Below are 27983 nucleotides of genomic sequence, written 5' to 3'. Positions count from 1 at the left end.
ATTATATTGTGGTACTGAAGCCAGAAGGCTAGGTGAGACCTATTCTAAATCTAAAAAAATTTGAACACTTACAAAGGTTCAAATCAAGATGGAGTCACTCAGAGCAGTGATAACGAACCAGGAAGAAGGGGACTATATAGTGTCCCGAGACATCAGGGATGCTTACCTCCATGTCCAAAATTTGCCCTTCTCACTAAGGGTACCTCAGGTTCGTGGTACAGAACTGTCACTATCAGTTTCAGACGCTGCCGTTTGGATTGTCCACGGCACCCCGGGTCTTTACCAAGGTAATGGCCGAAATGATGATTCTTCTTCGAAGAAAAGGCGTCTTAATTATCCCTTACTTGGACGATCTCCTGATAAGGGCAAAGTCCAGGGAACAGTTGGAGGTCGGAGTAGCACTATCTCGGATACTGCTACAACAGCACGGGTGGATTCTAAATATTCCAAAATCGCAGCTGATCCCGACGACAAGTCTGCTGTGCCTAGGGATGATTCTGGACACAGTCCAGAAAAAGGTGTTTTCTCCCGGAAGAGAAAGCCAGGGAGTTATCCGAGCTAGTCAGGAACCTCCTAAAATCAGTGCATCATTGCACAAGGGTCCTGGTAAAGATGGTGACTTCCTACGAAGCAATTCCATTCGGCAGATTTCACGCAAGAATTTTTCAGTGGGAGGATTGGTTTCACCCTCCAAAGTGTGGCGGATTGAAAATGACGAATTTACTGTCTAAAAGCACTGTTGTCGAATTTCCAAACTTGAATTGAATACACTTTGGTCGAATTGCAGCACTTGTATCATTGCAGAAAAGTCGAATATGACAAAAGTCGAATTTCAAAAAGTCGAATTTTGAAAGTCCGTTTTTTTGACGGAAAGCACTGAATTGCATTGACGATTTTTTTTTTTTGGGCGAAAAAATCCAGAAATTCGACAATTTCGGGAATTCGACCGCAATTGCATATACCCCATAACGTCTAAAATTAGGTCCATCGGGGCGTGGCCTGGCTAGCATAGAGGAAGGTCGGGTCTCTGCTGAGCTCCGGCTGGCACTGTATCAAAACCCACTTTTTGACCAGATTTGGAGGCCCACCGACAAGGGACTAGTCCCCTAAGCCCCACCACTACACCCAGCACCTGGAGGAAGAAGCTGCGGAATCGGGGGGGCCCTGCGTTGCCCCCTGCGGATTGCGGCCTACCTCCACCCCAGAAGCCGGGGCCTCGATTTTGGAGCTGTGCCGGCGTTTCCTGGGACCCGGTTCGGCGACCCTGCAGACTCTCCCACCCACCTGAAAGGCTCTCCCTGGCACTGGGGGACTCACCCACCGGGCGCTGATCCTCGCAGGAGACCAGGGACCGGACGATCGGCGGGAGGTAAGGGCCGAGAAGTGTCTGGCTGGCAGCCGGCGGCCATCTTGCGGTTGGCGCCGCCCGGCCTCTAGACTTTACCTGGCCGATTCCCGACCTCTCCAGGCGCCTGCCCTTCCTCCCCCGTCTCACACAACACTGCAAGCAAGATCTAGCAAGATCTCTTCCCCCGCTGGCGGGGATCGACGACTGGGAGTCCTCCGGTGGACCTAACTCTCACTGATAAGCGGCGGCCATCTTGGGACTGGCAAAGCACCCATCAAACTCCCTGACTGGTGCTGGCTGTAACTAAGGCTCCCTCTTGTGGCGAATACTGGTATAGTCAACTCAGCCACTATACTTATATCTCTATAACCCTGCCTGTTCTCCTATCTCCTGAAGCCAGCACCTACTCCAGAGAAAGGCCGACGGAATAGCTCTAGCGGCTGCGTGCGGCGATTATCATACCCCGCACCCAACACTCAGACCCGCAGCTCCATCCCCCCTCTCCTGCGACCTCAATCAATCACTGGCTCTGTGCCCCTCCTGAGACTGAAGGGATCTCCTCCACCCCTGCCACCCACCTCGAAGCCCCTATACGCTCTCTTGGGAGGTGCCGGCTTGGACCACCCTCAACCTCCGGCTCTCTGCAACCCGCTCCAGCGGCGGCCGCTTGGTGAGTCTCTGGGACCGTGGTCCCTTCTGCCTCCATCCACCTAAACTCCACCGAGGCCTCCACTGGCACCCACCTGGGAGCCGCTTTCACATCACCCTGCGGTCCTCTCCCCCGCCGGGTCCCCGCCCCAGGGCTGCCCCGATCGCCGGCTGGTCCGTGCCCGGGACGCGTCCCTGTGGTCCCCGAGCGGTGGAGATAGTCTCCGGGATCCCCTCTCCTGCGACTTCGGACTCACACTCTCCAGTCCGGGCCGGGGTGCCCTCCCTCTGCTCTCGTGGTCCTCCCTGGGCGGACTCCATCTGCCGGGCTCGGCTGATGACCACACCGTAATGTCTCCTTAAGGCCCCCGAGTCACCTTCCCTGGCCCTGAGCCTCATAGCGGGAGCGCCACCCCCATTCCTCACCCTACTTTCCACCTACCCCCCTACGCCCCCAAGATGACCAGGGGTAACAAAAAATCCCAGGGGTCCGACCTCACACCATTTCTGACCAAAAAAGGCACCCCAGCCACGAACAGGCCTGACAATCTCGGCCCCTCTCAGGCCCCCTCCGAATCGGAGGCCGAAGATGACGATCTCACGCCCCTCACCCGTAAGGACTTCCTCTCCCTCCTTAAGGAGATGCGGGACATTAAGTCCTCAGTCCAAGCTCTACACTCCCTGAAATCCGATATAGCCGATATCGGCTCCAGAACTGACCAACTCGAAAGAAGAGTCGAAGAGGTGGTAACGTTCCAGCAAACAGCAGAGACCGAGTTGCATCAACTCCGTCAGGATGTTGCCCACCTCCGGGAGGAGAACGAGGACCAAGACAATAGAGCAAGGAGAAATAATATGAGGATTCGGGGTATCCCTGAGGAGGTCGAGGCATCTCATCTTGAACTCTACCTTAAACGCCTTTTCGCACACCTATCGCCCGACACCCCCGAGGAACATCTCCTCCTGGACCGAGCCCACCGGGCCTTGCGGCCGCGCTCCCAGGACTCTTCTCAGCCCAGAGATGTCATTCTCCGAATGCACTACTTCACTGCAAAGGAGGCCGTTATGAGGGAGGCCCGACGGCTGGGATCTGTGACTTTCCAAAACACCCCACTCCAGATTTTTCAGGATTTATCCCCGCTAACCTTAGCTAAACGCAGGGACTTCAAACCCATCACTTCCCTGCTCTCCCGTCACAACGTGAAGTACCGTTGGGGTTTCCCTTTCCGGATCTTAGTGTGGCACCAAGGGAAGCTCCTCACAGCTAGAGACCAACCTGAGGCCCAAACACTCCTCTCCAAACTGGGCATCCCCGTTCCTGACCAAGATGTCCACTCTCCACGCCTCCCACCACGGACACAGCGAGATTCACTTCGGTCTCCTCGTTCTGAGTGGTTCACGGTGCCGTCCTCCGGGGCCTCCCAGGCCCCACCTCCAGTGCCCTGAGAACTCTCACCTCTCTACGCTACAGCACCCTACATTGAATTGGGACGATCACTTCTGGTCGTACCCCCCCACCTGAAGTGCTACATTACCTTAGGTTCTTAGTGACCTTACCTCCTGACCCCTCGGTTGCTTCACAATAATATTGTTGTTATCCTCTATTGAAATGTTACATCGTTTGGTAGTTTAAATGTCTAACTGCCCACATATTCAAAAGTTACTCTCTTGATATGTTCCCATGCAGATACTTGACCCACTCTTTCCCCTCCTCCCCCTCCTCCTATTCTCCGCCCCTTGGGGCGGGCGCTCCGGCTATCATCTCTTCCTGTCTTCTCTCCAGCTCTCTCCCTCAGGTACCCCCAGGGGAGGCTTGCCTCCTGTCTTTCCCCGAGCGGCTCGTGACCCGCGATCGGGGCCCCATGCCGCGCCCCCACAGGGCCCCGGGCCCTACCGCTGACCTAGGTGCTTCCCCAACGCCTAGTATTCCTTCCCCTTGTCAGCTTTACCGGTCCTGGCCTCCTCCGCCAGACGACCAACCACCCCCCCACCCCCTCCGGTCCTCTTCCCCTACCACCCCTCCTCTGACCACACTCTCTCTCATTTCATATATCTTCGATCTGTCTCCCCCTCCCCCTTCTCCACCCCCAACCACTCCCGCCCTTTCAAATCCGACCACCTCACTGCTGCCTGCCCATGGGTCTCCGGGTACTCTCCCATAATGTGAAGGGCTTGAACAGCCCTCAAAAGAGAGGCAAGCTATTTGCCTCCCTTAAACACCATAGAGGCGATTTGATTTTCCTACAGGAAACTCACTTCGTGCACGAATCTCACCCTACCCTGCAATGTAAACCATTTCCCGTTTCCTTTCATGCCTGCGATCACCTAGCCAAAAAACGTGGAGTAGCGATCTTAATTGCCCGCCACCTGTCTTTTGAACTCCTAGACTCTCATGCTGACAAAGACGGCCGATTCCTTGTCCTAGTGGGTAAACTCAACAATAATATATGCACCCTGGTTAACGTTTACGCCCCTAATCAGCGACAGGAACGGTTTTTTACAAGGATAGATAATCTCCTCACTCGAGTCCGACAGGGCGACCTTATACTTGCAGGTGACTTCAACTCCGTTCTCAATCCACAGCTAGACCGCTCTACCTTTCCCCCTACTCCTTCCCCGTCAGACTCCCTTCGCTCTAGATCCCTCCTCCGACTCATGCGATCCCAACTTCTCTACGACTCCAGGAGGATAAAAGACCCCTCTGCCCGCGACTACACCTTCTACTCTGCCCCGCATAACTCCTACTCCCGCATTGATATGGTCCTGCTCAGTCATGATCTTGCTTTGAACCTCCGCGATGCCCATATCCACCCACTGATCTGGTCCGACCACGCCCCCATCTCCTGCGACCTCGCAGGTCTGGCTTCCCGTCCTCGCCCTATGACATGGCGCCTCAACGATTCCCTCCTACACAACCCTGAGACAAAGTCCCATCTCCAAGACAAAATCTCTGATTATTTCACCTTAAATGACTCCCCCGATATTTCTAGACCCACCCTCTGGCTGGCGCACAAGGCTGTCCTTCGAGGACACCTCATCAGCCTAGCCTCAAAAGCTAAAAAGCAATCCCTTTCCCAATACAACAGGCTCTCCATTAAACTCCATGCACTTGAGACCCAACACAAGGCGTCTCCCGACCAGGCGGTCTTGTCCGAACTTCGCACCATTAAAGCGGAACTCGATCTTCTTCTTACTACACGGGTGGCCAAGCGCCTTAAGTGGCTTCGCCAGTCCTTTTATGAGAAGGGTGACAAGGCGGACAGGATCCTGGCGGCTCGTCTCCGCTCCACAAGAGCCAAAACCAACATTGTCACTATCAGAAACTCTCTCAACCAACTTATTCAGGACCCCACAGCCATTAGAGCTGCCTTCCAATCCTACTACACCGACCTATACAACCTTCCGCCCCCTCCACCGGGCTCTTCCCCCCAACCTCGATCCGACCTTATCTCCCACTTTCTCTCTGCTTCTAAACTACCCAGACTACCCCCGGACGCCTTGGACCTTCTCAACGGTGAGATTACGGTGGAAGAAATCACCCAGACTATACTCATGCAAAAAAACGGCAAATCTCCGGGCCCAGATGGGTTCACCGCTCTCTACTACAAGAAATTCTCTGCCCTTCTCTCCCCCCACCTACACTCTCTCTTCAACGGGATTGTCCAAGGCGACCCTTTTCCCCCTGAGATGCTAGAGGCTAGAATTGTGGTGATCCCCAAAGAAGGCAAGGACCCCCTTAATTGCGCAAGCTATCGCCCCATATCCCTCCTGAACCTAGACCTGAAAATCTTCGCTAAGATCCTGGCCAACCGTCTTAACCCATACCTCCCTTCCCTTGTTCACTACGACCAAGTAGGCTTTATCCCGGGCCGCCAGGCAAGAGACAACACCAGACGTGCCATTGACCTTATACATATCTCTAATTCCAGGAGATGCCCCACGATCATGCTTTCCTTAGATGCCGAAAAAGCATTTGACCGGATCTCCTGGGACTTCTTGAGACCCACCTTGGAGGCCTATGGCTTGTCCGGTGGCTTCCTCACCAGCATCCTAGCATTATACTCCACCCCCTCGGCCACCGTCCTTATCAATGGTACCCCATCCGCCCCACTTAGCATCTCCAATGGCACACGTCAGGGCTGCCCCCTCTCCCCCCTAATATTTGCCCTTATTATAGAACCCCTTGCCTCTCAAATTAGAACACATCCAGATATACACGGAATAAAGGTAGGCCCCACAGATCCCAAAATCTCCCTCTTCGCAGATGACATCCTACTCTCCCTGACCCAGCCCCTTATTTCACTCCCAAACCTATTCTCGGTTCTACAAGCCTATAGCCTCATCTCAGGCTACAAGATCAACTACTCCAAATCTGAGGCCATGATGCTACATATCCCCCAACACCAGGCGGAGTCCCTTCGCACCAATTTTAAATTTAAATGGCAACCCTCAAAGATAAAATACCTAGGGATATACCTAACCCCGCGTTACGACTCCCTCTTCCGGGAAAACTTCCCACCCCTTCTTACCAACACACTAGCCGACCTGACCTCTTGGAACAGTCTCTTCATCTCATGGCTGGGCAGGATCATAGCAGTTAAAATGACCATAATCCCCAAATGGCTCTACCTTTTCCAGACTCTCCCTGTGGCGGTCCCGGCCCCCTTCCTCCGCAATATCCAACGAGCCCTTGTGCGCTTTATTTGGAACCACAGACCTCCCCGCATTGCTGCCAACACCCTGAAAAGAGCAACCTCCATGGGAGGCAGAGGACTTCCCGATGTCAAATTATACTACCTCGCCTCCCACTTATCCCACATTGTCACTTCCTACGCTCCTCCAGGATCGGTTTCTTGGCTGGACATCGAAGCAGCCTTCATTGGCATCCCAGATCTGACCCCCCTATGGGGACTCCCCTCTGCCTCTCGACCCCCAACCTCTAAACTTCTTCCCACCATCAAATTCAACCTCAAAACCTGGGACACCCTCTCTCTGAAGTGGGGTCTCACTACTACACCCTCACCCTTAACCCCCATCTGGCAGAACCCCATGTTTCCCTCCGGACTCTCAGCTACGAGATCCCGGACGTGGATAACTCTGGGCCTTAAATTCCCAATCGACTTTGCCGATCGAGGCCAATGGCTGTCCCTCCCGGACCTCCAGCAGAAAACCCCCTCACAGCCACTCAACCCCTTTCAATTCTTACAAATACGCCACTTTTTAACCTCCCTCCCTTCCACCGCCTTACTCCGTGCCCTTACTCCCTTTGAATCCCTATGTGTCAACTCCCACTCCTCCAAAGGCACAATCTCCCAACTTTACTCTCTCCTACTGGATTTTTCCCTGCCCCTATCCCGGCCCCATGAACTTGCATGGGAACGGGACCTCGGGCCCCCACCTGAAACTCAGGATTGGGAGGACATGAGACTAGGGATTGCTAAAAGCTCTATTGCCACCGCCTTTAAGGAAACGGCCTACAAAGTTTATTACCGCTGGTACTATACCCCCGACCGTCTTAACAAATTTTTCCCGTCCTCCTCTCCAGCCTGCTGGAGGAACTGTGGGGAGAGAGGTACTATGCTCCACATATGGTGGACCTGCCCGGTTATCGTCCCCTTCTGGGATCTGGTCCACTCCCTCCTCAACTCACTTCTAGAATCCCCTGTAATGAAAGACCCTTGGGTCTCCTTACTGTGTTATCCCCCCCCACTCCTCAATAAATTCTCCCAAAAGCTGACCTCACACATTCTAGCCGCAGCTAAATCACTGATCGCCCTCAACTGGAAGAACCCCTTACCACCCTCCCTACTATCCCTCAAAGCTAAAATCTGGCACATCGCCTCAATGGAAAAGATAACCTATTACCTCCACGACCGGGGCCACGTCTTCGAGCAGGTCTGGGCTCCCTGGCTCGCCGCTGAACGTGGTTAGCCGGCTCCCTCCACCTGCTCCAGCTCCTCCCGTAGACCCATGGGCACCCACTTACTTCTCCCTTTGACATTCCTCCTTATCTCATCTCCTATCTTTCTCAATTATCTCTTCCTCCTATTACCCTCTCTGTCCGTGTCTCTTCTCCGTTTCCTCCCCCCCCTATTATGACCGTCCTGTTCTCAAGACTTATATTATGTATGGTTACAAATGTGGTTATTCCCCCCCCCCCCCCCTGTTTCTCTTCTCTCCCCCCCCCCCCGATTCCCATGTTTGAACTTGATTGTTTTTCCCATACCAATTAACCCTGTTACTCACTGGAAAACTGTGGTCTATTTTGGACACTGGCTATGTTGGCCATATGTCCCTTGTACTCCTAGAATGCCTTCTTTATGTACCTGACCACGCAAAAATAAAGAATTTCAAAAAAAAAAAAAAGAAATCACAGCGGAAAATAAACCTCTGCGAGGAGGCACGGAGATCTGCGCAGAAGTCTCCCCTCTCTCTTATTGTGCATCTGAATTCCCAGGTGAGCGTCAGACACACACAGACGTAGGCCCAGGGGATGACAGCGGGATAACATATGTCACATTAATGACACTTAGAGGGTTTCTGGGTTGTTGTTTTTTTTTTTTTTTTTTACATTAAACGCTCTTTGTTGGCCTAATTGGAAGTATAAAAGGAAATTCACTCTGACTTGTAGTGAAAGGATAGACGAAGGTTTATCGGATGCTAAGAGCTTGTGGAGACTGACAAATTGTTACGTTAAAGAAAAATAATTGTAATGCTTTACCTCTTTCGCGCATATAAATATTTTTGTGGAAAATTAGGTCCATCAAAATTAAAATATGTCCTCCTCCCTATTCAGTGCAATTCACATAGGGGCAGATTCAATTGTTTTGGCCATCTAAAAATCCTATATAAATGGGACTTTTCAGAAGCCCAAACAATTTTCGCAATTCAATTGTGTTTAGGCGCCCATACACATTGTGCCCAAACATACCGGTTTAGCTGCCTAAAACAGCTAAACCCATCTAACCTCCCTGCTTTGGGCGTCCTGAGTTTTCACACACTTTTTTTTTTTCTCGCACCTCAGGAGGCTACGAGAAATAATGTCGGCACCATGGCTACTGGGCGTCTAAACAACCGGGGGAGCTTGCAGAAATCCTCTAGTCGGGGATGGCAGTGCACTGAATTGAATATATCTAGGAGCTCCCTCCCCGTGCTATTCAATCAGCGCAGAATTGAATCGAGCCCATTGAACATGTTAATTGCACTATTATATGTCACACTAGGGGGGCAGATTTATCAAAGCTTGGAAAGAGATAAAGTATCATTCAATCTGCTTTAACTGACGTGTTACAGGCTCGATTTGAAAAATTACAGGAGCTGATTGGTTGGTATGTTCTCTATCCACTTTATTTCTGTCCAAGCTTTGATAAATCAGCCCCCAGCACTCATTTTATTTCTCTGAATTTTTTTTATTTATTTTGTTTGTTTGGAGGGGATTTTACCAATCCCTATTGTAGCTGCTGTGTGCCCGTACAAGTATTCTATGTTGTGCGCTCCTTGTGGTTCTACACAGTTATTGCCCAGTGTGTACCCAGCTTTAGCCTTGGAGAGAGAGATAAAGTAGCAGCCAGTCACCACCTAACTGTCATGTTACAGGCTGTGTTTGAAAAAGTACAATTATGGACTGGTTGGTAGTTTTTATCTCTTCACTTTAGCTCTCTACTTTCTGTCTCCAAAGCTTAGTACATAGGGGCAGATTTAACAACGTGATATTCTTTGTTTCACTCATTACAAATGTTACGCTTCTAACTGCTGTTTTTCAAGCACCTGACAGAAGCTGATTGGCTGGAGCATCGTTTAACATTCGTAACAAGTGACAACAAGAATGTCACTCATTGTAAATCTGCACCATAGACTCCTAGGGGTATATGCAATTGCAGTCGAATTCCCGAAAATGTTGAAAAACGGGACTTTTTCGCCAAAAAAAAAATTTCGACAATGCAATACCGTACTTTTCGTAAAAAAAAACGGACTTTTCAAAATCGACTTTTTGAAATTCGACATTTGACAAATTCGACATTTCTGCAATGGTACAAATGCAGCTTTACGACAAAAGTATATTCAATTGAAGAATGTAAATTCAACAACCGTGCTTTTTGACAGTAAATTCGTCATTTTCAATCCGCCTCACTTTGCTGGCGGAATGTAATAAAATTTTTTAAAAACATGGGGTTTTTTTGGTTTTTTTTTTTATTGCTAATAGCATATCTATTTATATTAGAAGGGATTAGGTACTTGGTTTGTCTATTTAGGAGGCACAAGTATTATTTATATATTTTTTAAAATATTTATTTTTATGGAATGGGTTAAAAATCCGCAGGGAGCGGTATAAAAGTGTCCCCCGGCTGTGGCATTATCTGTCCAGCTAGTGGAGCCCGGTGCTGCTACAACAAATACAGGGGAACCCTACTCTTTTTGCTTCCCCCGTATTTTTTGCACCAGGACCAGGCGCAGAGCCCGGTGCTGGTTGTTAAAATACGGGGGATCCCCTGTCATTTTCCCCCCCCGTATTTTTGCAACCAGGACCGGCTCAAAGAGCCCGAGGCTGGTTATGCTTAGGAGGGGGGACCCTACGCAATTATTTTTCGGGGTTTTTACCGTTTTTTGTACCATCTGAAAAGTCGATTCAAAATCCGTCAATTGGTCCGTTTTTCGACAGCGGGACTGTGGAATCCGTTTTTTATTGAATATGTCGAATTCCGGCACCTGCCGGCCGGAATTCGACGGTCGAATTGTGTCGAATTTAAAAACGGGCGAAAAATTGCCGCAATTCGCCCGGAATTGCATATACCCCCTAGACTTTTGTGCTCTAGTTTCCTCACACACTCGAAAAACTGGTTGGTTTATTGGCTTTTGATAATGGGAATCTCACTGATCAAGGCTTTGTATTAGTGATGAAATGTTCTCTGTAAAGCGCGGTGATGTAGGCACTAAATGAGTAAATGTTAATGGACATCAATCTATATTCAAATACTTATTACGCGAGGTCTAAATATGTGCGTTGATGGAATCCTAGATCAGAAACATTCTGCTTTGAGTAGTCATTTCCTTTTTAATGGTATGTTGCAAGAAAAATGACTTGAGTAGTGGTAAGCAGTTCTGGGGGATATTCTATTTTTGGGAGGACTGGTATCGCATCAATTCTGCATAATAATAAGCTAGCATAGACTGACTTACTCATTCAATGTGGTTTAGTGTTCCGGAAACTATGTCCGACTTGCTGTGCTGGAACACAAGCTCTTATAGATAATCTTTAGAATAATTGTTTTTAACTGAAGTCTGTCCTGAGGAGTCTTTTTCAGACCTGCATAGTAACTGACTTCAGGCTTTCCTAACAGCATAATCATAAATGTGGGAAGGTATATAGGAGCACTAACCCCTGGGTGGTCTTCTGTATGCCGGCGGTCGGGCTCCCGGCGCTCAGTATACCGGCGCCGGGAGCCCGACAGCCGGCATACCGACACTTATTTTCCCTCGTGGGGGTCCACGACCCCCATAGAGGGAGAATAAAATAGTGTGGCGCGCCACCGTGCCCGTAGCGTGGCGAGCGCAGCGAGCCCACAAGGGGCTCATTTGCGCTCGCTACACTGTCGGTAAGCCGGCGGTCGGGCTCCCGGCGTCGGTATGCTGGTCGCCGGGAGCCCGACCGCCGGCCAGCCGTAGTGAACCCCTAACCCCTAGTGTGAACCATGAAGGTAAAGTACATGGCAGTGTGGCCCTGGCATTACCCTGCAGCTCTGTAACCACAGGCAGACCGCTGATGCCCCTCCTTATCCTGCAGGGGTCTGTTACAGGGCAAGAAGCATCTCTGTGTAATGTGTGGTTTTTTTGTTGTTGTTTTTTTGTAGATGCTTGTAAATAAGCAAAACACTAAGGAACTAGTGTTTCTAATGTTACCATTGGTATTTATAGGAATGCTACTTATTCCATTTGATGTGTTTGACAGCATCAGGAAGCCTCCACATGATCCATGAAATGCTAGAAAATGTATCACACACTTGTTTTGAGTTTATTTGCCAGTGGCATTTAACAAGCACTGTTTTCACGTCTGTGTGTTGGGACTACTTTTGTTGTTTTGTGTTTTTTTGCATGCAAAGACATGCTTGTTTCTTCAAATACTTCAGGGCTGCTCAACATCCAGCCCACTAGTTGTTGTGGAACTAAATATCCCAGCATGCCCTGTCCCAGTTTTAGTGTTTCCTAATAGCAATACTGTGACAGGGCATGCTTGGATGTTTAGTTCCACAACGGCTGGATGGTCACACGTTGTGCACTCCTAATAATCTATTAACAGTTCGTTGTATAGTGCTGACATATTACACATATTGTACTCCATGCTTTACAGAACATGTTTAATCATTCACGTCAATCCCTGCCCCATTGCAGTCTATATTACCTCCCACACACATGGGTTAATGTGAGAAGTTATTTAACTTGCCTGTATGTCTTTGCAAACATGGGGAGAGCATACAGGGGCCGATGCAATTGTTCTCGGAGTGTCTAAAAATCCCATCTAAACTGACTTCAATTGTGTTTGGGCGCCCATGCATATTGCAAATATCGTGCCCAGACAGACAGGGTTTAGTCATCTTAAAATAGCTAAACTCATCTGAACTCCCTACTACTCCCCATTTGGACGCCCAAAGTGTCCAATTTCAACACACTTTTTCTTTCTGCACCTTTTAGGAGGCTGCGAGAAAGTGTTCTCTGCAGCCAATGGGTGCCCTCTTGTGGCGGCCACGATAATAATTGAACTGGCCCCACAGATTTAACACATATGGGGTCATTGGTTCATTGATATAGGGATGCTACCCACTATATTTCCTTGTGTACAAAAAAAGTTTACCGCTATGATCTATTCGGTTCAAAATCCAACAATTATTTTGAAGTACAGTACACATAAGTAAAATTCATCAAAGACCACCTGTCAAACTTTAGCTGACGTAGTCCGTTTTAGATTACCTTAATCTTTGAAAAATTGCCACTTAAATAAGTTTGTTTGGTACTCCAACTTGCTGAAATAGCCCGTTGCTACCTGAAAATAGACCTCTGCTTTATATTTGTAACCTTAGAAACACTTCACAGTCCACAGTTTAATCTTCCTGATCTATGACTGCAGTAAATTATTCGCCACTCCAGATTTAGGGGTATATTCAATAGGAGTCGGATCCATTTCGACATGCATTTGTCGGAATGGATCCGACAACCCCTATTCAATAGAGTGCCCAAATCCGCAGTGTCCGTGCGGCTGTCAGCAGCTCCCCGTGCGTGCGAACACAGGGAGCTGCACGTCAAGGTACCTCTCATCCCCGCAGCCCGCCGCACCGCTCCCCGTCTCCTCACCTCAATCCGACTTTTTTAAAAGTCTGATTGAGATTGTCAGAAAGTGGGCCAAAACCTGTCAGATTTGGCCCCGTTTCCGACAGATGCACGCGGATGACTTGTCTGGGAAAAAAAACTACACTTTTTGAATAGCTGCCATCTTTCCGACAAAACGGCAGCTTCCGACAGCTATTGAATACACCCCTTAGTGTCTGTCTCTATAACCTGGGTGACATGAGCAAGTCTGTTTATTAATGGCCATATATGTTACACTCAGGTTAGACCACTGCAATTGTCTTATGCTTGTTCAGTGGAAATTTGTTGCACATGTTACGCCAAGGCTACACACACCTTAATATCAAAGCAGCAGAATATTTAAATGTTTCACGACATGGCCAGCGTTGTACAATGATTGGTTAATAGTGATATATACTTGTTTTGGTATCCTGTATCAGCATTTGTTAGCATACATTTTTGCAACCTTTGGGGGGGAATTCAAATGTTATCGCAAAGTTTTGGGAGATAGTGGGGCGATATTCAAATGCCCCCACTTATCATTCAGATCGTGCCCATTACACTCGGGTTTAGGCGCACAAAGCACCTAAACCTGATTTCTCTATCGTCCTAGTGGATGCTGGGGTTCCTGAAAGGACCATGGGGGAATAGCGGCTCCGCAGGAGACAGGGCACAAAAAGTAAAGCTTTACGATCAGGTGGTGTGTACTGGCTCCTCCCCCTATGACCCTCCTCCAAGCCTCAGTTAGATTTTTGTGCCCGGCCGAGAAGGGTGCAATCTAGGTGGCTCTCCTAAAGAGCTGCTTAGAAAAGTTTAGCTTAGGTTTTTTATTTTACAGTGAGTCCTGCTGGCAACAGGATCACTGCAACGAGGGACTTAGGGGAGAAGAAGTGAACTCACCTGCGTGCAGGATGGATTGGCTTCTTGGCTACTGGACATTAGCTCCAGAGGGACGATCACAGGTACAGCCTGGATGGTCACCGGAGCCTCGCCGCCGGCCCCCTTGCAGATGCTGAAACGAGAAGAGGTCCAGAATCGGCGGCAGAAGACTCCTCAGTCTTCTTAAGGTAGCGCACAGCACTGCAGCTGTGCGCCATTTTCCTCTCAGCACACTTCACACGGCAGTCACTGAGGGTGCAGGGCGCTGGGAGGGGGGCGCCCTGGGAGGCAAATGAAAACCTTTTTTGGCTAAAAATACCTCACATATAGCCTCCGGGGGCTATATGGAGATATTTAACCCCTGCCAGAATCCACTAAAGAGCGGGAGACGAGCCCGCCGAAAAAGGGGCGGGGCCTATCTCCTCAGCACACAGCGCCATTTTCCTCACACAGCTCCGCTGGTCAGGAAGGCTCCCAGGCTCTCCCCTGCACTGCACTACAGAAACAGGGTAAAACAAGAAAGGGGGGGCAAAATTGTGGCAAAACTATATTATTAAAGCAGCTATACAGGGAGCACTTATTATAAGGCTATCCCTGTCATATATAGCGCTTTTGGTGTGTGCTGGCAAACTCTCCCTCTGTCTCCCCAAAGGGCTAGTGGGGTCCTGTCTTCGTTAAGAGCATTCCCTGTGTGTCTGCTGTGTGTCGGTACGTGTGTGTCGACATGTATGAGGACGATATTGGTGTGGAGGCGGAGCAATTGCCAAATATGGGGATGTCACCTCCTAGGGGGTCGACACCAGAATGGATGCCTTTATTTATGGAATTACTGGATAGTGTCAACACGCTAAAGCAGTCGTTTGACGACATGAGACGGCCGGACAATCAATTAGTGCCTGTCCAGGCGCCTCAAACACCGTCAGGGGCTGTAAAACGCCCTTTGCCTCAGTCGGTCGACACAGACCCAGACACAGGCACTGATTCCAGTGGCGACGGTGACGAATCAACCGTATTTTTTAGTAGGGCCACACGTTATATGATTTTGGCAATGAAGGAGGCGTTACATATTGCTGATACTACAGGTACCACAAAACAGGGTATCATGTGGGGTGTGAAAAAACTACCTATAGTTTCTCTATCGTCCTAGTGGATGCTGGGGTTCCTGAAAGGACCATGGGGAATAGCGGCTCCGCAGGAGACAGGGCACAAAAAGTAAAGCTTTTTCCGATCAGGTGGTGTGCACTGGCTCCTCCCCCTATGACCCTCCTCCAGACTCCAGTTAGATTTTTGTGCCCGGCCGAGAAGGGTGCAATCTAGGTGGCTCTCCTAAAGAGCTGCTTAGAAAAAGTTTAGCTAGGTTTTTTATTTTACAGTGATTCCTGCTGGCAACAGGATCACTGCAGCGAGGGACTGAGGGGAGAAGGAGTCAACTCACCTGCGTGCAGGATGGATTGGCTTCTTGGCTACTGGACATCAAGCTCCAGAGGGACGATCTCAGGTACAGCCTGGATGGTCACCGGAGCCACGCCGCCGGCCCCCTTGCAGATGCTGAAGTCAGAAGAGGTCCAGAATCGGCGGCTGAAGACTCCTGCAGTCTTCAAAAGGTAGCGCACAGCACTGCAGCTGTGCGCCATTTTCCTCTCAGCACACTTCACACGGCAGTCACTGAGGGTGCAGGGCGCTGGGAGGGGGGCGCCCTGGGAGGCAAATGATTACCTATAAAGGCTAAAAATACCTCACATATAGCCCTAGAGGCTATATGGAGATATTTAACCCCTGCCTAATTTTTCTAAATAGCGGGAGACGAGCCCGCCAGAAAAGGGGCGGGGCCTATCTCCTCAGCACACGGCGCCATTTCCTCTCACAGCTCCGCTGGTCAGGACGGCTCCCAAGTCTCTCCCCTGCACTGCACTACAGAAACAGGGTAAAACAGAGAGGGGGGGGCACATTTATGGCGATATTTTGATAACAAAGCAGCTATAAGGGAGCACTTATTATAAGGCTATCCCTGATATATATATAGCGCTTTTGGTGTGTGCTGGCAAACTCTCCCTCTGTCTCCCCAAAGGGCTAGTGGGTCCTGTCTTCGTTAGGAGCATTCCCTGTGTGTCTGCTGTGTGTCGGTACGTGTGTGTCGACATGTATGAGGACGATATTGGTGTGGAGGCGGAGCAATTGCCAAATATGAGGATGTCACCCCCTAGGGAGTCGACACCAGAATGGATGCCTTTATTTATGGAACTACGGGATAGTGTCAACACGCTAAAGCAGTCGTTTGACGACATGAGGCGGCCGGACAATCAATTAGTGCCTGTCCAGGCGACTCAAACACCGTCAGGGGCTGTGAAACGCCCTTTGCCTCAGTCGGTCGACACAGACCCAGACACAGGCGATGACTCCAGTGGTGACGGTGACGAATCAACCGTATTTTCCAGTAGGGCCACACGTTATATGATTTTGGCAATGAAGGAGGCGTTACATTTAGCTGATACTACAGGTACCACTAAACAGGGTATTATGTGGGGTATGAAAAAACTACCTATAGTTTTTCCTGAATCAGAAGAATTAAATGACGTGTGTAATGAAGCGTGGGTTGCCCCTGATAAAAAGCTGATAATTTCAAAGAAATTATTGGCATTATACCCTTTCCCGCCAGAGGTTAGGGAGCGCTGGGAAACACCTCCTAGGGTGGACAAGGCGCTAACACGCTTATCTAAACAAGTGGCGTTACCCTCTCCTGAGACGGCCGCACTTATAGATCCATCAGATAGGAGGATGGAAAATATCCAAAAAAGTATATACACACATGCAGGTGTTATACTACGACCAGCTGTAGCGACTGCCTGGATGGGCAGTGCTGGGGTAGTTTGGTCAGAGTCCCTGATTGAAAATATTGATACCCTGGACAGGGACAATATTTTACTGTCGTTAGAACAAATAAAGGATGCATTTCTTTATATGCGTGATGCACAGAGGGATATCTGCACACTGGCATCACGGGTAAGTGCTATGTCCATTTCGGCCAGAAGAGCTTTATGGACGCGACAGTGGACAGGCGATGCGGATTCAAAACGGCATATGGAAGTTTTGCTGTATAAAGGGGAGGAGTTATTTGGAGTCGGTCTATCAGATTTGGTGGCCACGGCTACAGCCGGGAAATCCACCTTTCTACCTCAAGTCACTCCCCAACAGAAAAAGGCACCGACTTTTCAACCGCAGCCCTTTCGTTCCTTTAAAAATAAGAGAGCAAAGGGCTATTCATATCTGCCACGAGGCAAAGGTCGAGGGAAGAGACAGCAACACGCAGCTCCTTCCCAGGAACAGAAGCCCTCCCCGGCTTCTACAAAAGCCTCAGCATGACGCTGGGGCTTCTCAAGCGGACTCGGGGACGGTGGGCGGTCGTCTCAAAAATTACAGCGCGCAGTGGGCTCACTCGCAGGTAGATCCCTGGATCATGCAGATAATATCTCAAGGGTACAGGTTGGAATTAGAGACAGATCCACCTCGCCGTTTCCTGAAGTCTGCTTTACCAACGTCCCCCTCCGAAAGGGAGACGGTTTTGGAAGCCATTCACAAGCTGTACTCTCAGCAGGTGATAGTCAAGGTACCTCTTCTACAACAAGGGAAGGGGTATTATTCCACTCTTTTTGTGGTACCGAAGCCGGATGGCTCGGTAAGGCCTATTCTAAATCTGAAGTCCTTGAACCTGTACATAAAGAAGTTCAAGTTCAAAATGGAGTCACTCAGAGCAGTGATAGCGAACCTGGAAGAGGGGGACTTTATGGTATCCTTGGACATCAAGGATGCGTATCTCCACGTTCCAATTTACCCCTCACACCAGGGGTACCTCAGGTTCGTTGTACAAAACTGTCACTATCCGTTTCAGACGCTGCCGTTCGGATTGTCCACGGCACCTCGGATCTTTACAAAGGTAATGGCCGAGATGATGATTCTTCTTCGAAGAAAAGGCGTATTAATTATCCCATACTTGGACGATCTCCTAATAAGGGCGAGGTCCAGAGAACAGCTAGAGATGGGATTAGCACTGTCTCAAGAAGTGCTAAAACAGCACGGGTGGATTCTGAATATTCCAAAATCCCAGTTAATGCCGACAACTCGTCTGCTGTTCCTAGGGATGATTCTGGACACGGTTCAGAAAAAGGTTTTTCTCCCGGAGGAAAAAGCCAAGGAGTTATCCGAGCTTGTCAGGAACCTCCTAAAACCAGGAAAGGTGTCTGTACATCAATGCACAAGAGTCCTGGGAAAAATGGTGGCTTCTTACGAAGCAATTCCATTCGGCAGATTCCACGCAAGAATTTTCCAAAGGGATCTGTTGGACAAATGGTCAGGGTCGCATCTTCAGATGCACCTACGGATAACCCTGTCTCCAAGGACAAGGGTGTCTCTTCTGTGGTGGTTGCAGAGTCCTCATCTATTGGAGGGCCGCAGATTCGGCATACAGGATTGGATCCTGGTGACCACGGACGCCAGCCTGAGAGGCTGGGGAGCAGTCACACAAGGAAGAAACTTCCAGGGAGTATGGACAAGCCTGGAAACGTCTCTTCACATAAACATTCTGGAACTAAGAGCAATATACAATGCTCTAAGCCAGGCAGAACCTCTGCTTCAGGGAAAACCGGTGTTGATCCAGTCGGACAACATCACGGCAGTCGCCCATGTGAACAGACAGGGCGGCACAAGAAGCAGGAGTGCAATGGCAGAAGCTGCAAGGATTCTTCGCTGGGCAGAGAATCATGTGATAGCACTGTCAGCAGTGTTCATCCCGGGAGTGGACAACTGGGAAGCAGACTTCCTCAGCAGACACGATCTTCACCCGGGAGAGTGGGGACTTCATCCAGAAGTCTTCCACATGCTGGTAACCCGTTGGGAAAGACCAATGGTGGACATGATGGCGTCTCGCCTCAACAAAAAACTGGACAGGTATTGCGCCAGGTCAAGAGACCCGCAGGCAATAGCTGTGGACGCGCTGGTAACGCCTTGGGTGTACCAGTCGGTGTATGTGTTTCCTCCTCTGCCTCTCATACCAAAAGTATTGAGAATTATACGGCAAAGAGGCGTAAGAACGATACTAGTGGTTCCGGATTGGCCAAGAAGGACTTGGTACCCGGAACTTCAAGAGATGATCACGGAAGATCCGTGGCCTCTACCTCTAAGGAGGGACTTGCTTCAGCAGGGTCCCTGTCTGTTTCAAGACTTACCGCGGCTGCGTTTGACGGCATGGCGGTTGAACGCCGGATCCTAATGGAAAAAGGCATGCCGGAAGAAGTCATTCCTACTTTGATTAAAGCAAGGAAAGAAGTAACCGTGCAACATTATCACCGAATTTGGCGAAAATATGTTGCGTGGTGCGAAGATCGGAGTGCTCCGACGGAGGAATTTCAACTGGGTCGATTCCTACATTTCCTGCAATCAGGATTGTCTATGGGTCTCAAATTGGGATCTATTAAGGTTCAAATTTCGGCCCTGTCGATTTTCTTTCAAAAAGAATTGGCTTCAGTCCCTGAAGTCCAGACCTTTGTTAAGGGAGTGCTGCATATACAGCCCCCTGTGGTGCCTCCAGTGGCACCGTGGGATCTCAATGTAGTTTTGGATTTTCTAAAATCTCATTGGTTTGAACCACTAAATAAGGTGGATTTGAAATATCTCACTTGGAAAGTGACCATGCTTCTAGCCCTGGCTTCTGCCAGGAGAGTGTCAGAATTGGCAGCTTTATCTTACAAAAGCCCATATCTGATTTTCCATTCGGACAGGGCAGAACTGCGGACTCGTCCGCATTTTCTCCCTAAGGTGGTGTCAGCATTTCATCTGAACCAGCCTATTGTAGTGCCTGCGGCTACAAGTGACTTGGAGGACTCCAAGTTACTGGACGTTGTCAGAGCATTAAAAATATATATTGCAAGAACAGCTGGAGTCGGAAAATCTGACTCGTTGTTTATATTGTATGCACCCAACAAGATGGGTGCTCCTGCGTCTAAGCAGACGATTGCTCGTTGGATCTGTAGCACAATCCAACTTGCACATTCTGTGGCAGGCCTGCCACAGCCTAAATCTGTAAAGGCCCACTCCACAAGGAAGGTGGGCTCATCTTGGGCGGCTGCCCGAGGGGTCTCGGCATTACAACTTTGCCGAGCAGCTACGTGGTCAGGGGAGAACACGTTTGTAAAATTTTACAAATTTGATACTCTGGCTAAGGAGGACCTGGAGTTCTCTCATTCGGTGCTGCAGAGTCATCCGCACTCTCCCGCCCGTTTGGGAGCTTTGGTATAATCCCCATGGTCCTTTCAGGAACCCCAGCATCCACTAGGACGATAGAGAAAATAAGATTTTACTTACCGATAAATCTATTTCTCGGAGTCCGTAGTGGATGCTGGGCGCCCATCCCAAGTGCGGATTATCTGCATAAATTGTACATAGTTATTGTTAACTAATTCGGGTTATTGTTGAAGGAAGCCATCTTTCAGAGGCTCCGCTGTTATCATACTGTTAACTGGGTCTAGATCACAAGTTGTACGGTGTGATTGGTGTGGCTGGTATGAGTCTTACCCGGGATTCAAAATCCTCCCTTATTGTGTACGCTCGTCCGGGCACAGTACCTAACTGGAGTCTGGAGGAGGGTCATAGGGGGAGGAGCCAGTGCACACCACCTGATCGGAAAAAGCTTTACTTTTTGTGCCCTGTCTCCTGCGGAGCCGCTATTCCCCATGGTCCTTTCAGGAACCCCAGCATCCACTACGGACTCCGAGAAATAGATTTATCGGTAAGTAAAATCTTATTTTTTCCTGAATCAGATGAATTAAATGAGGTGTGTGATGAAGCGTGGGTTGCCCCCGATAAAAAAATGCTAATTTCAAAGAAGTTATTGGCTTTATACCCTTTCCCGCCAGAGGTTAGGGCGCGCTGGGAAACACCTCCTAGGGTGGACAAGGCGCTCACACGCTTATCAAAACAAGTGGCGTTACCCTCTCCTGAGACGGCCGCACTTAAAGATCCAGCAGATAGGAGGATGGAAAATATCCAAAAAAGTATATACACACATACAGGTGTTATACTACGACCAGCTATAGCGACAGCCTGGATGTGCAGTGCTGGGGTAGCTTGGTCAGAGTCCCTGATTGAAAATATTGATACCCTGGATAGGGACAATGTTTTACTGTCTTTAGAGCAAATAAAGGATGCATTTCTTTATATGCGTGATGCACAGAGGGATATCTGCACACTGGCATCACGGGTAAGTGCTATGTCCATTTCGGCCAGAAGAAGTTTATGGACGCGACAGTGGTCAGGCGATGCGGACTCAAAACGGCATATGGAAGTTTTGCCGTATAAAGGGGAGGAGTTATTTGGTGTCGGTCTATCGGATTTGGTGGCCACGGCTACAGCCGGGAAATCCACCTTTTTACCTCAAGTCACTCCCCAACAGAAAAAGACACCGACTTTTCAACCGCAGCCCTTTCGTTCCTTTAAAAACAAGAGAGCAAAGGGATATTCATATCTGCCACGAGGCAGAGGAAGGGGGAAGAGACAGCAACAGGCAGCTCCTTCCCAGGAACAGAAGCCCTCCCCCGCTTCTACAAAAGCCTCAGCATGACGCTGGGGCTTCTCAAGCGGACTCGGGGGCGGTGGGGGGTCGTCTCAAGAATTTCAGCGCGCAGTGGGCTCACTCGCAGGTAGATCCCTGGATCCTGCAGATAATATCTCAGGGGTACAGGTTGGAACTAGAGACGGATCCACCTCGCCGTTTCCTGAAGTCTGCTTTACCAACGTCCCCCTCCGACAGGGTGACGGTCTTGGAAGCCATTCACAAGCTGTACTCTCAGCAGGTGATAGTCAAGGTACCCCTTTTACAACAAGGAAAGGGGTATTATTCCACTCTATTTGTGGTACCGAAGCCGGATGGCTCGGTAAGACCTATTCTAAATCTGAAATCCTTGAACCTGTACATAAAGAAGTTCAAGTTCAAGATGGAGTCACTCAGAGCAGTGATAGCGAACCTGGAAGAAGGGGACTTTATGGTATCCTTGGACATCAAGGATGCGTATCTCCACGTTCCAATTTACCCCTCACACCAGGGGTACCTCAGGTTCGTCGTACAGAACTGTCACTATCAGTTTCAGACGCTGCCGTTCGGATTGTCCACGGCACCTCGGGTCTTTACCAAGGTAATGGCCGAGATGATGATTCTTCTTCAAAGAAAAGGCGTATTAATTATCCCATACTTGGACGATCTCCTAATAAGGGCAAGGTCCAGAGAACAGCTAGAGATGGGATTAGCACTGTCTCAAGAAGTGCTAAAACAGCACGGGTGGATTCTGAATATTCCAAAATCCCAGTTAATTCCGACAACACGTCTGCTGTTCCTAGGGATGATTCTGGACACGGTTCAGAAAAAGGTTTTTCTCCCGGAGGAAAAAGCCAAGGAGTTATCCGAGCTTGTCAGGAACCTCCTAAAACCAGGAAAGGTGTCTGTACATCAATGCACAAGAGTCCTGGGAAAAATGGTGGCTTCTTACGAAGCAATTCCATTCGGCAGATTCCACGCAAGAATTTTCCAGAGGGATCTGTTGGACAAATGGTCAGGGTCGCATCTTCAGATGCACCAGCGGATAACCCTGTCTCCAAGGACAAGGGTATCTCTTCTGTGGTGGTTGCAGAGTGCTCATCTATTGGAGGGCCGCAGATTCGGCATACAGGATTGGATCCTGGTGACCACGGACGCCAGCCTGAGAGGCTGGGGAGCAGTCACACAAGGAAGAAACTTCAGGGCGTGTGGTCGAGCCTGGAAACGTCTCTTCACATAAACATTCTGGAACTAAGAGCAATCTACAATGCTCTAAGCCAGGCAGAACCTCTGCTTCAAGGAAAACCGGTGTTGATCCAGTCGGACAACATCACGGCAGTCGCCCATGTGAACAGACAGGGCGGCACAAGAAGCAGGAGTGCAATGGCAAAAGCTGCAAGGATTCTTCGCTGGGCAGAGAATCATGTGATAGCACTGTCAGCAGTGTTCATCCCGGGAGTGGACAACTGGGAAGCAGACTTCCTCAGCAGACACGACCTTCACCCGGGAGAGTGGGGACTTCATCCAGAAGTTTTCCACATGCTGGTAACCCGTTGGGAAAGACCAATGGTGGACATGATGGCGTCTCGCCTCAACAAAAAACTGGACAGGTATTGCGCCAGGTCAAGAGATCCGCAGGCAATAGCTGTGGACGCGCTGGTAACGCCTTGGGTGTACCAGTCGGTGTATGTGTTTCCTCCTCTGCCTCTCATACCAAAAGTATTGAGAATTATACGGCAAAGAGGCGTAAGAACGATACTAGTGGTTCCGGATTGGCCAAGAAGGACTTGGTACCCGGAACTTCAAGAGATGATCACGGAAGATCCGTGGCCTCTACCTCTGAGAAGGGACTTGCTTCAGCAGGGTCCCTGTCTGTTTCAAGACTTACCGCGGCTGCGTTTGACGGCATGGCGGTTGAACGCCGGATCCTAAAGGAAAAAGGCATGCCGGAAGAAGTCATTCCTACTTTGATTAAAGCAAGGAAGGAAGTAACCGCGCAACATTATCACCGCATTTGGCGAAAATATGTTGCGTGGTGCGAGGATCGGAGTGCTCCGACGGAGGAATTTCAACTGGGTCGATTCCTACATTTCCTGCAATCAGGATTGTCTATGGGTCTCAAATTGGGATCTATTAAGGTTCAAATTTCGGCCCTGTCGATTTTCTTCCAAAAAGAATTGGCTTCAGTTCCTGAAGTCCAGACTTTTGTTAAGGGAGTGCTGCATATACAGCCCCCTGTGGTGCCTCCAGTGGCACCGTGGGATCTCAATGTTGTTTTGGACTTTCTCAAATCTCATTGGTTTGAACCACTAAAAACTGTGGATTTGAAATATCTCACATGGAAAGTGACCATGCTACTAGCCCTGGCTTCGGCCAGGAGAGTGTCAGAACTGGCAGCTTTATCTTACAAAAGCCCATATCTGATTTTCCATTCGGACAGGGCAGAACTGCGGACTCGTCCGCATTTTCTCCCTAAGGTGGTGTCAGTATTTCATCTGAACCAACCTATTGTAGTGCCTGCGGCTACAAGCGACTTGGAGGACTCCAAGTTGTTGGACGTTGTCAGAGCTTTAAAAATATACATTTCAAGGACAGCTGGAGTCAGGAAATCTGACTCACTGTTTATACTATATGCTCCCAACAAGTTGGGCGCTCCTGCGTCTAAGCAGACTATTGCTCGCTGGATTTGTAGTACGATTCAGCTTGCACATTCTGTGGCAGGCCTGCCACAGCCAAAATCGGTAAAAGCCCACTCCACAAGGAAGGTGGGTTCTTCTTGGGCGGCTGCCCGAGGGGTCTCGGCATTACAACTCTGCCGAGCGGCTACGTGGTCGGGGGAGAACACGTTTGTAAAATTCTACAAATTTGATACCCTGGCTAAGGAGGACCTGGAGTTCTCTCATTCGGTGCTGCAGAGTCATCCGCACTCTCCCGCCCGTTTGGGAGCTTTGGTATAATCCCCATGGTCCTTTCAGGAACCCCAGCATCCACTAGGACGATAGAGAAAATAAGAATTTACTTACCGATAATTCTATTTCTCGGAGTCCGTAGTGGATGCTGGGCGCCCATCCCAAGTGCGGATTATCTGCATTACTTGTACATAGTTACAAAAATCGGGTTATTATTGTTGTGAGCCATCTTTTCAGAGGCTCCGCTGTTATCATACTGTTAACTGGGTTTAGATCACAGGTTGTACGGTGTGATTGGTGTGGCTGGTATGAGTCTTACCCGGGATTCATAAATCCTTCCTTATTGTGTACGCTCGTCCGGGCACAGTACCTAACTGAGGCTTGGAGGAGGGTCATAGGGGGAGGAGCCAGTACACACCACCTGATCGTAAAGCTTTACTTTTTGTGCCCTGTCTCCTGCGGAGCCGCTATTCCCCCATGGTCCTTTCAGGAACCCCAGCATCCACTACGGACTCCGAGAAATAGAATTATCGGTAAGTAAATTCTTATTTTAAAGTAATGGGCACAAACGTGAAAAGGGGTAGTGAGCTGAAATGAACTTGTCGCGCCCGTTGGCAGCTTTGTATGTGAATACTAATGTGTTCCAAGTTTTCCTTGTGTGTCTTCCCCCCCCCCCCCCCCCCCTACTTTGTCAAACGGAATTCTATTAGCTAACCTATTTCATTGCTCCTGAAACGTACAGCAAAATGTTTATGAATTTGTTGCACTAGTTCCTTTAAGTACTTTGTGCCTCTTCTATGTAACACCAACTAAAAACAGGCTAAATATGGCATTTATAGCGAGGGTTGCCTGTAATGGAATTAATACTTTAATATTTATGTGTATAGAAATTCTACCTGACAGTAAGGCTGGCGTTCGAAAAAGGGAGCACGTTATGGAATTTTCCGTGAATTTTTTTTCAATTTTTTTTTAATTCAGTTTCTTATATAGCACAGCATATTCTGCTGCACTTTACACTGATTTAAATATCAGTAGCTCATCAGTGTAATATATATTTATACATGTCCTGTACAGTGTAAATAGGAATAAGCATTTCCTTAGCACAGTATCCGTAAGCTGATGACTGAAGCCAGCCCAGAGGAGTGTTTTGCTGTAGAGGCAATGGTCAGGCCATATATGGGAACATTGCAGGTCAGGAATCTGCGCCTAGGCTTCCCCTCTTGAAAGATGCATTTGCTGAAGAATGCTAGTGTTCTAGGCAGTGTTACTCACTGGGTGAGCACTGAACGTTTCTCAGTGTATTTATGATTGTCATGAGTCTTCTGCACATATGCCTTTTAGATTACCAAAAATGGGTACCTGGTAATCAAGGATTGTTTAATTACAATAAATATGAGCTCAGTTCTCTGAAACACCAAAAATGTGTGCCCTTTAGAATAGTCTTACTATAGTAGTGCAAAATGACCTAAAATCTAGACTTGTGATGGGACTTGAGTGAACAGTAATGCATGATTTACAATCTTCATCCGATTTATGTTGCTCTAATGGCTCAGTATGGAAAATATACTTATGAACAATAATGGTAAATTATTTATTATTATTATTGTTATTGTTATTATTATTATCCTTTATTTATATGAGTATCCCATATCCAAATATTCCGAAATACGGAATTTTTCGAGTGAGACTGAGATAGTGAAACCTTTGTTTTTTGATGGCTCAAACTTTAATACACAGTTATTAAAAATATTGTATTAAATGACCTTCAGGCTGTGTGTATAAGGTGTATATGAAACATAAATGAATTGTGTGAATGTACACACACTTTGTTTAATGCACAAAGTTATTAAAAATATTGGCTAAAATGACCTTCAGGCTGCGTGTATAAGGTGTATATGAAACATAAATGCATTCTGTGCTTAGATTTAGGTCCCATCGCCATGATATCTCATTATGGTATGCAATTATTCCAAAATACGGAAAAATTCGATATCCAAAACACTTCTGGTCCCAAGCATTTTGGATAAGGGATACTCAATCTGTGTGTGTATTATTTCATTAGATCATTTAGTCATTTTTCTCATTATGTAGGGAGATGTAAAAAAAACAAAAAAAACTACAAGTGACCACAAAACAAAGGGGTAAATTTACTAACGGGCTGTCTGTCAAAACAGTCACTCATTGATGGTTTAGACTGATAGTTTTACAACAGCCGAAGGAATCCGTGCTAAACAAACCGGTCTTAGAACTGATTCATGTTGCCATGTTTAAAAGGAATACATACAATTTTCCGGTGGACGGAATGCCGGCTGTCAATAACCTGACAGTGGCATCCCACCCGCCAGAATGTCAGCAGCGGGGTGAGCGCTTAGAGACCCCTTGAGGGCTCGGTTGCTCGCTGCGCTCAACACAGGATCTATTCCCACTCTATGGGTGTTGTGGACACACACACAAGTGGGAATAGCCCTGTAGCGCCGGTATTCTAGCTGTCATATCCTGAACGCCAGGATCCCAACAGTTGGCATGTTAACCGCAACCCATTTAAAACTGGTATGAGTGACCGGAGCTTGGGATCCTGCTGATCACCATTCTGATGCGGGGATCCCGAGGGTTCAGTATGCTGGTGGGGGGAGGGTGGGAGCACAGCGAAGCCCCTTGCGGGCTTGGTGGTGAGCTTCGTCTCCTCAGGTTCTGTTCACACTCTATGGGTGTTGTGGACACCCAGGAGTGGGAATAGTCCTTGTTAGTTGGCATGCCCACTTTTGGGATTTTGAGAGGGCGGGATGTAGACGTCTGTATTGTGACTACATCCCGTTTAAAACTATCAGTGAAGGTCACCATTGATCGACAGCTTTGACTGGGTGTCTTAGTAAATCTCCTCGTTGTTGCTGCGGTATTGAAATGGGTATACTTAACGAGATGTGTAATTTATGGTCAAATGTATTGTTTCTTTATAGATGGCGTATCCTTTAATCTTTCTTGTGGGGCTGTGTATGTGTCCTGTTCTGTACACCAGTGCTCAGCAAGGTAAGTCTAGTTTTTCTTTTGTTTTTGCTTGGGATAGTTAGCTTGAGAAGACACATCTCTACCAAGGCCAACCTTTTATAAACTCTTAGGGACAGACTTGCTTACATACGAGTTGCACAACGGGCCATCAGTATCCATATAATTTACTCTTTGTTTCCTTTTTAAATGTAACACATCTGCCAGCTGACAATCTTCTGGCACTATCTCAGTTAAAAGGTCTATTCGCGTAAGAGAAAGAGGGGTCTGACATTTACAT

At 48.5% G+C, this 27983-nt stretch overlaps 1 protein-coding gene across 2 annotated transcripts in view; it reads left to right on the top strand.

The window, feature by feature from the left end:
* The window catches only part of ITGB1 (integrin subunit beta 1), a 144989-nt gene that overhangs the window by 44176 nt on the left and 72830 nt on the right, over positions 1 to 27983 (top strand). For both annotated transcript variants that reach the window (XM_063922103.1, XM_063922104.1), the window contains exon 2: positions 27658 to 27727. In XM_063922103.1, coding sequence (XP_063778173.1) covers positions 27658 to 27727 — 70 coding nt within the window. The remainder of the gene's footprint in view (positions 1 to 27657; positions 27728 to 27983) is intronic.

Source organism: Pseudophryne corroboree, chromosome 5 (genome assembly GCF_028390025.1).
Source record: "Pseudophryne corroboree isolate aPseCor3 chromosome 5, aPseCor3.hap2, whole genome shotgun sequence".
In the NCBI taxonomy this organism is placed as follows: domain Eukaryota; kingdom Metazoa; phylum Chordata; class Amphibia; order Anura; family Myobatrachidae; genus Pseudophryne; species Pseudophryne corroboree.
Note: the sequence above shows the minus strand (reverse complement) of the source record. Positions and strands in the feature narration are given on the sequence as shown.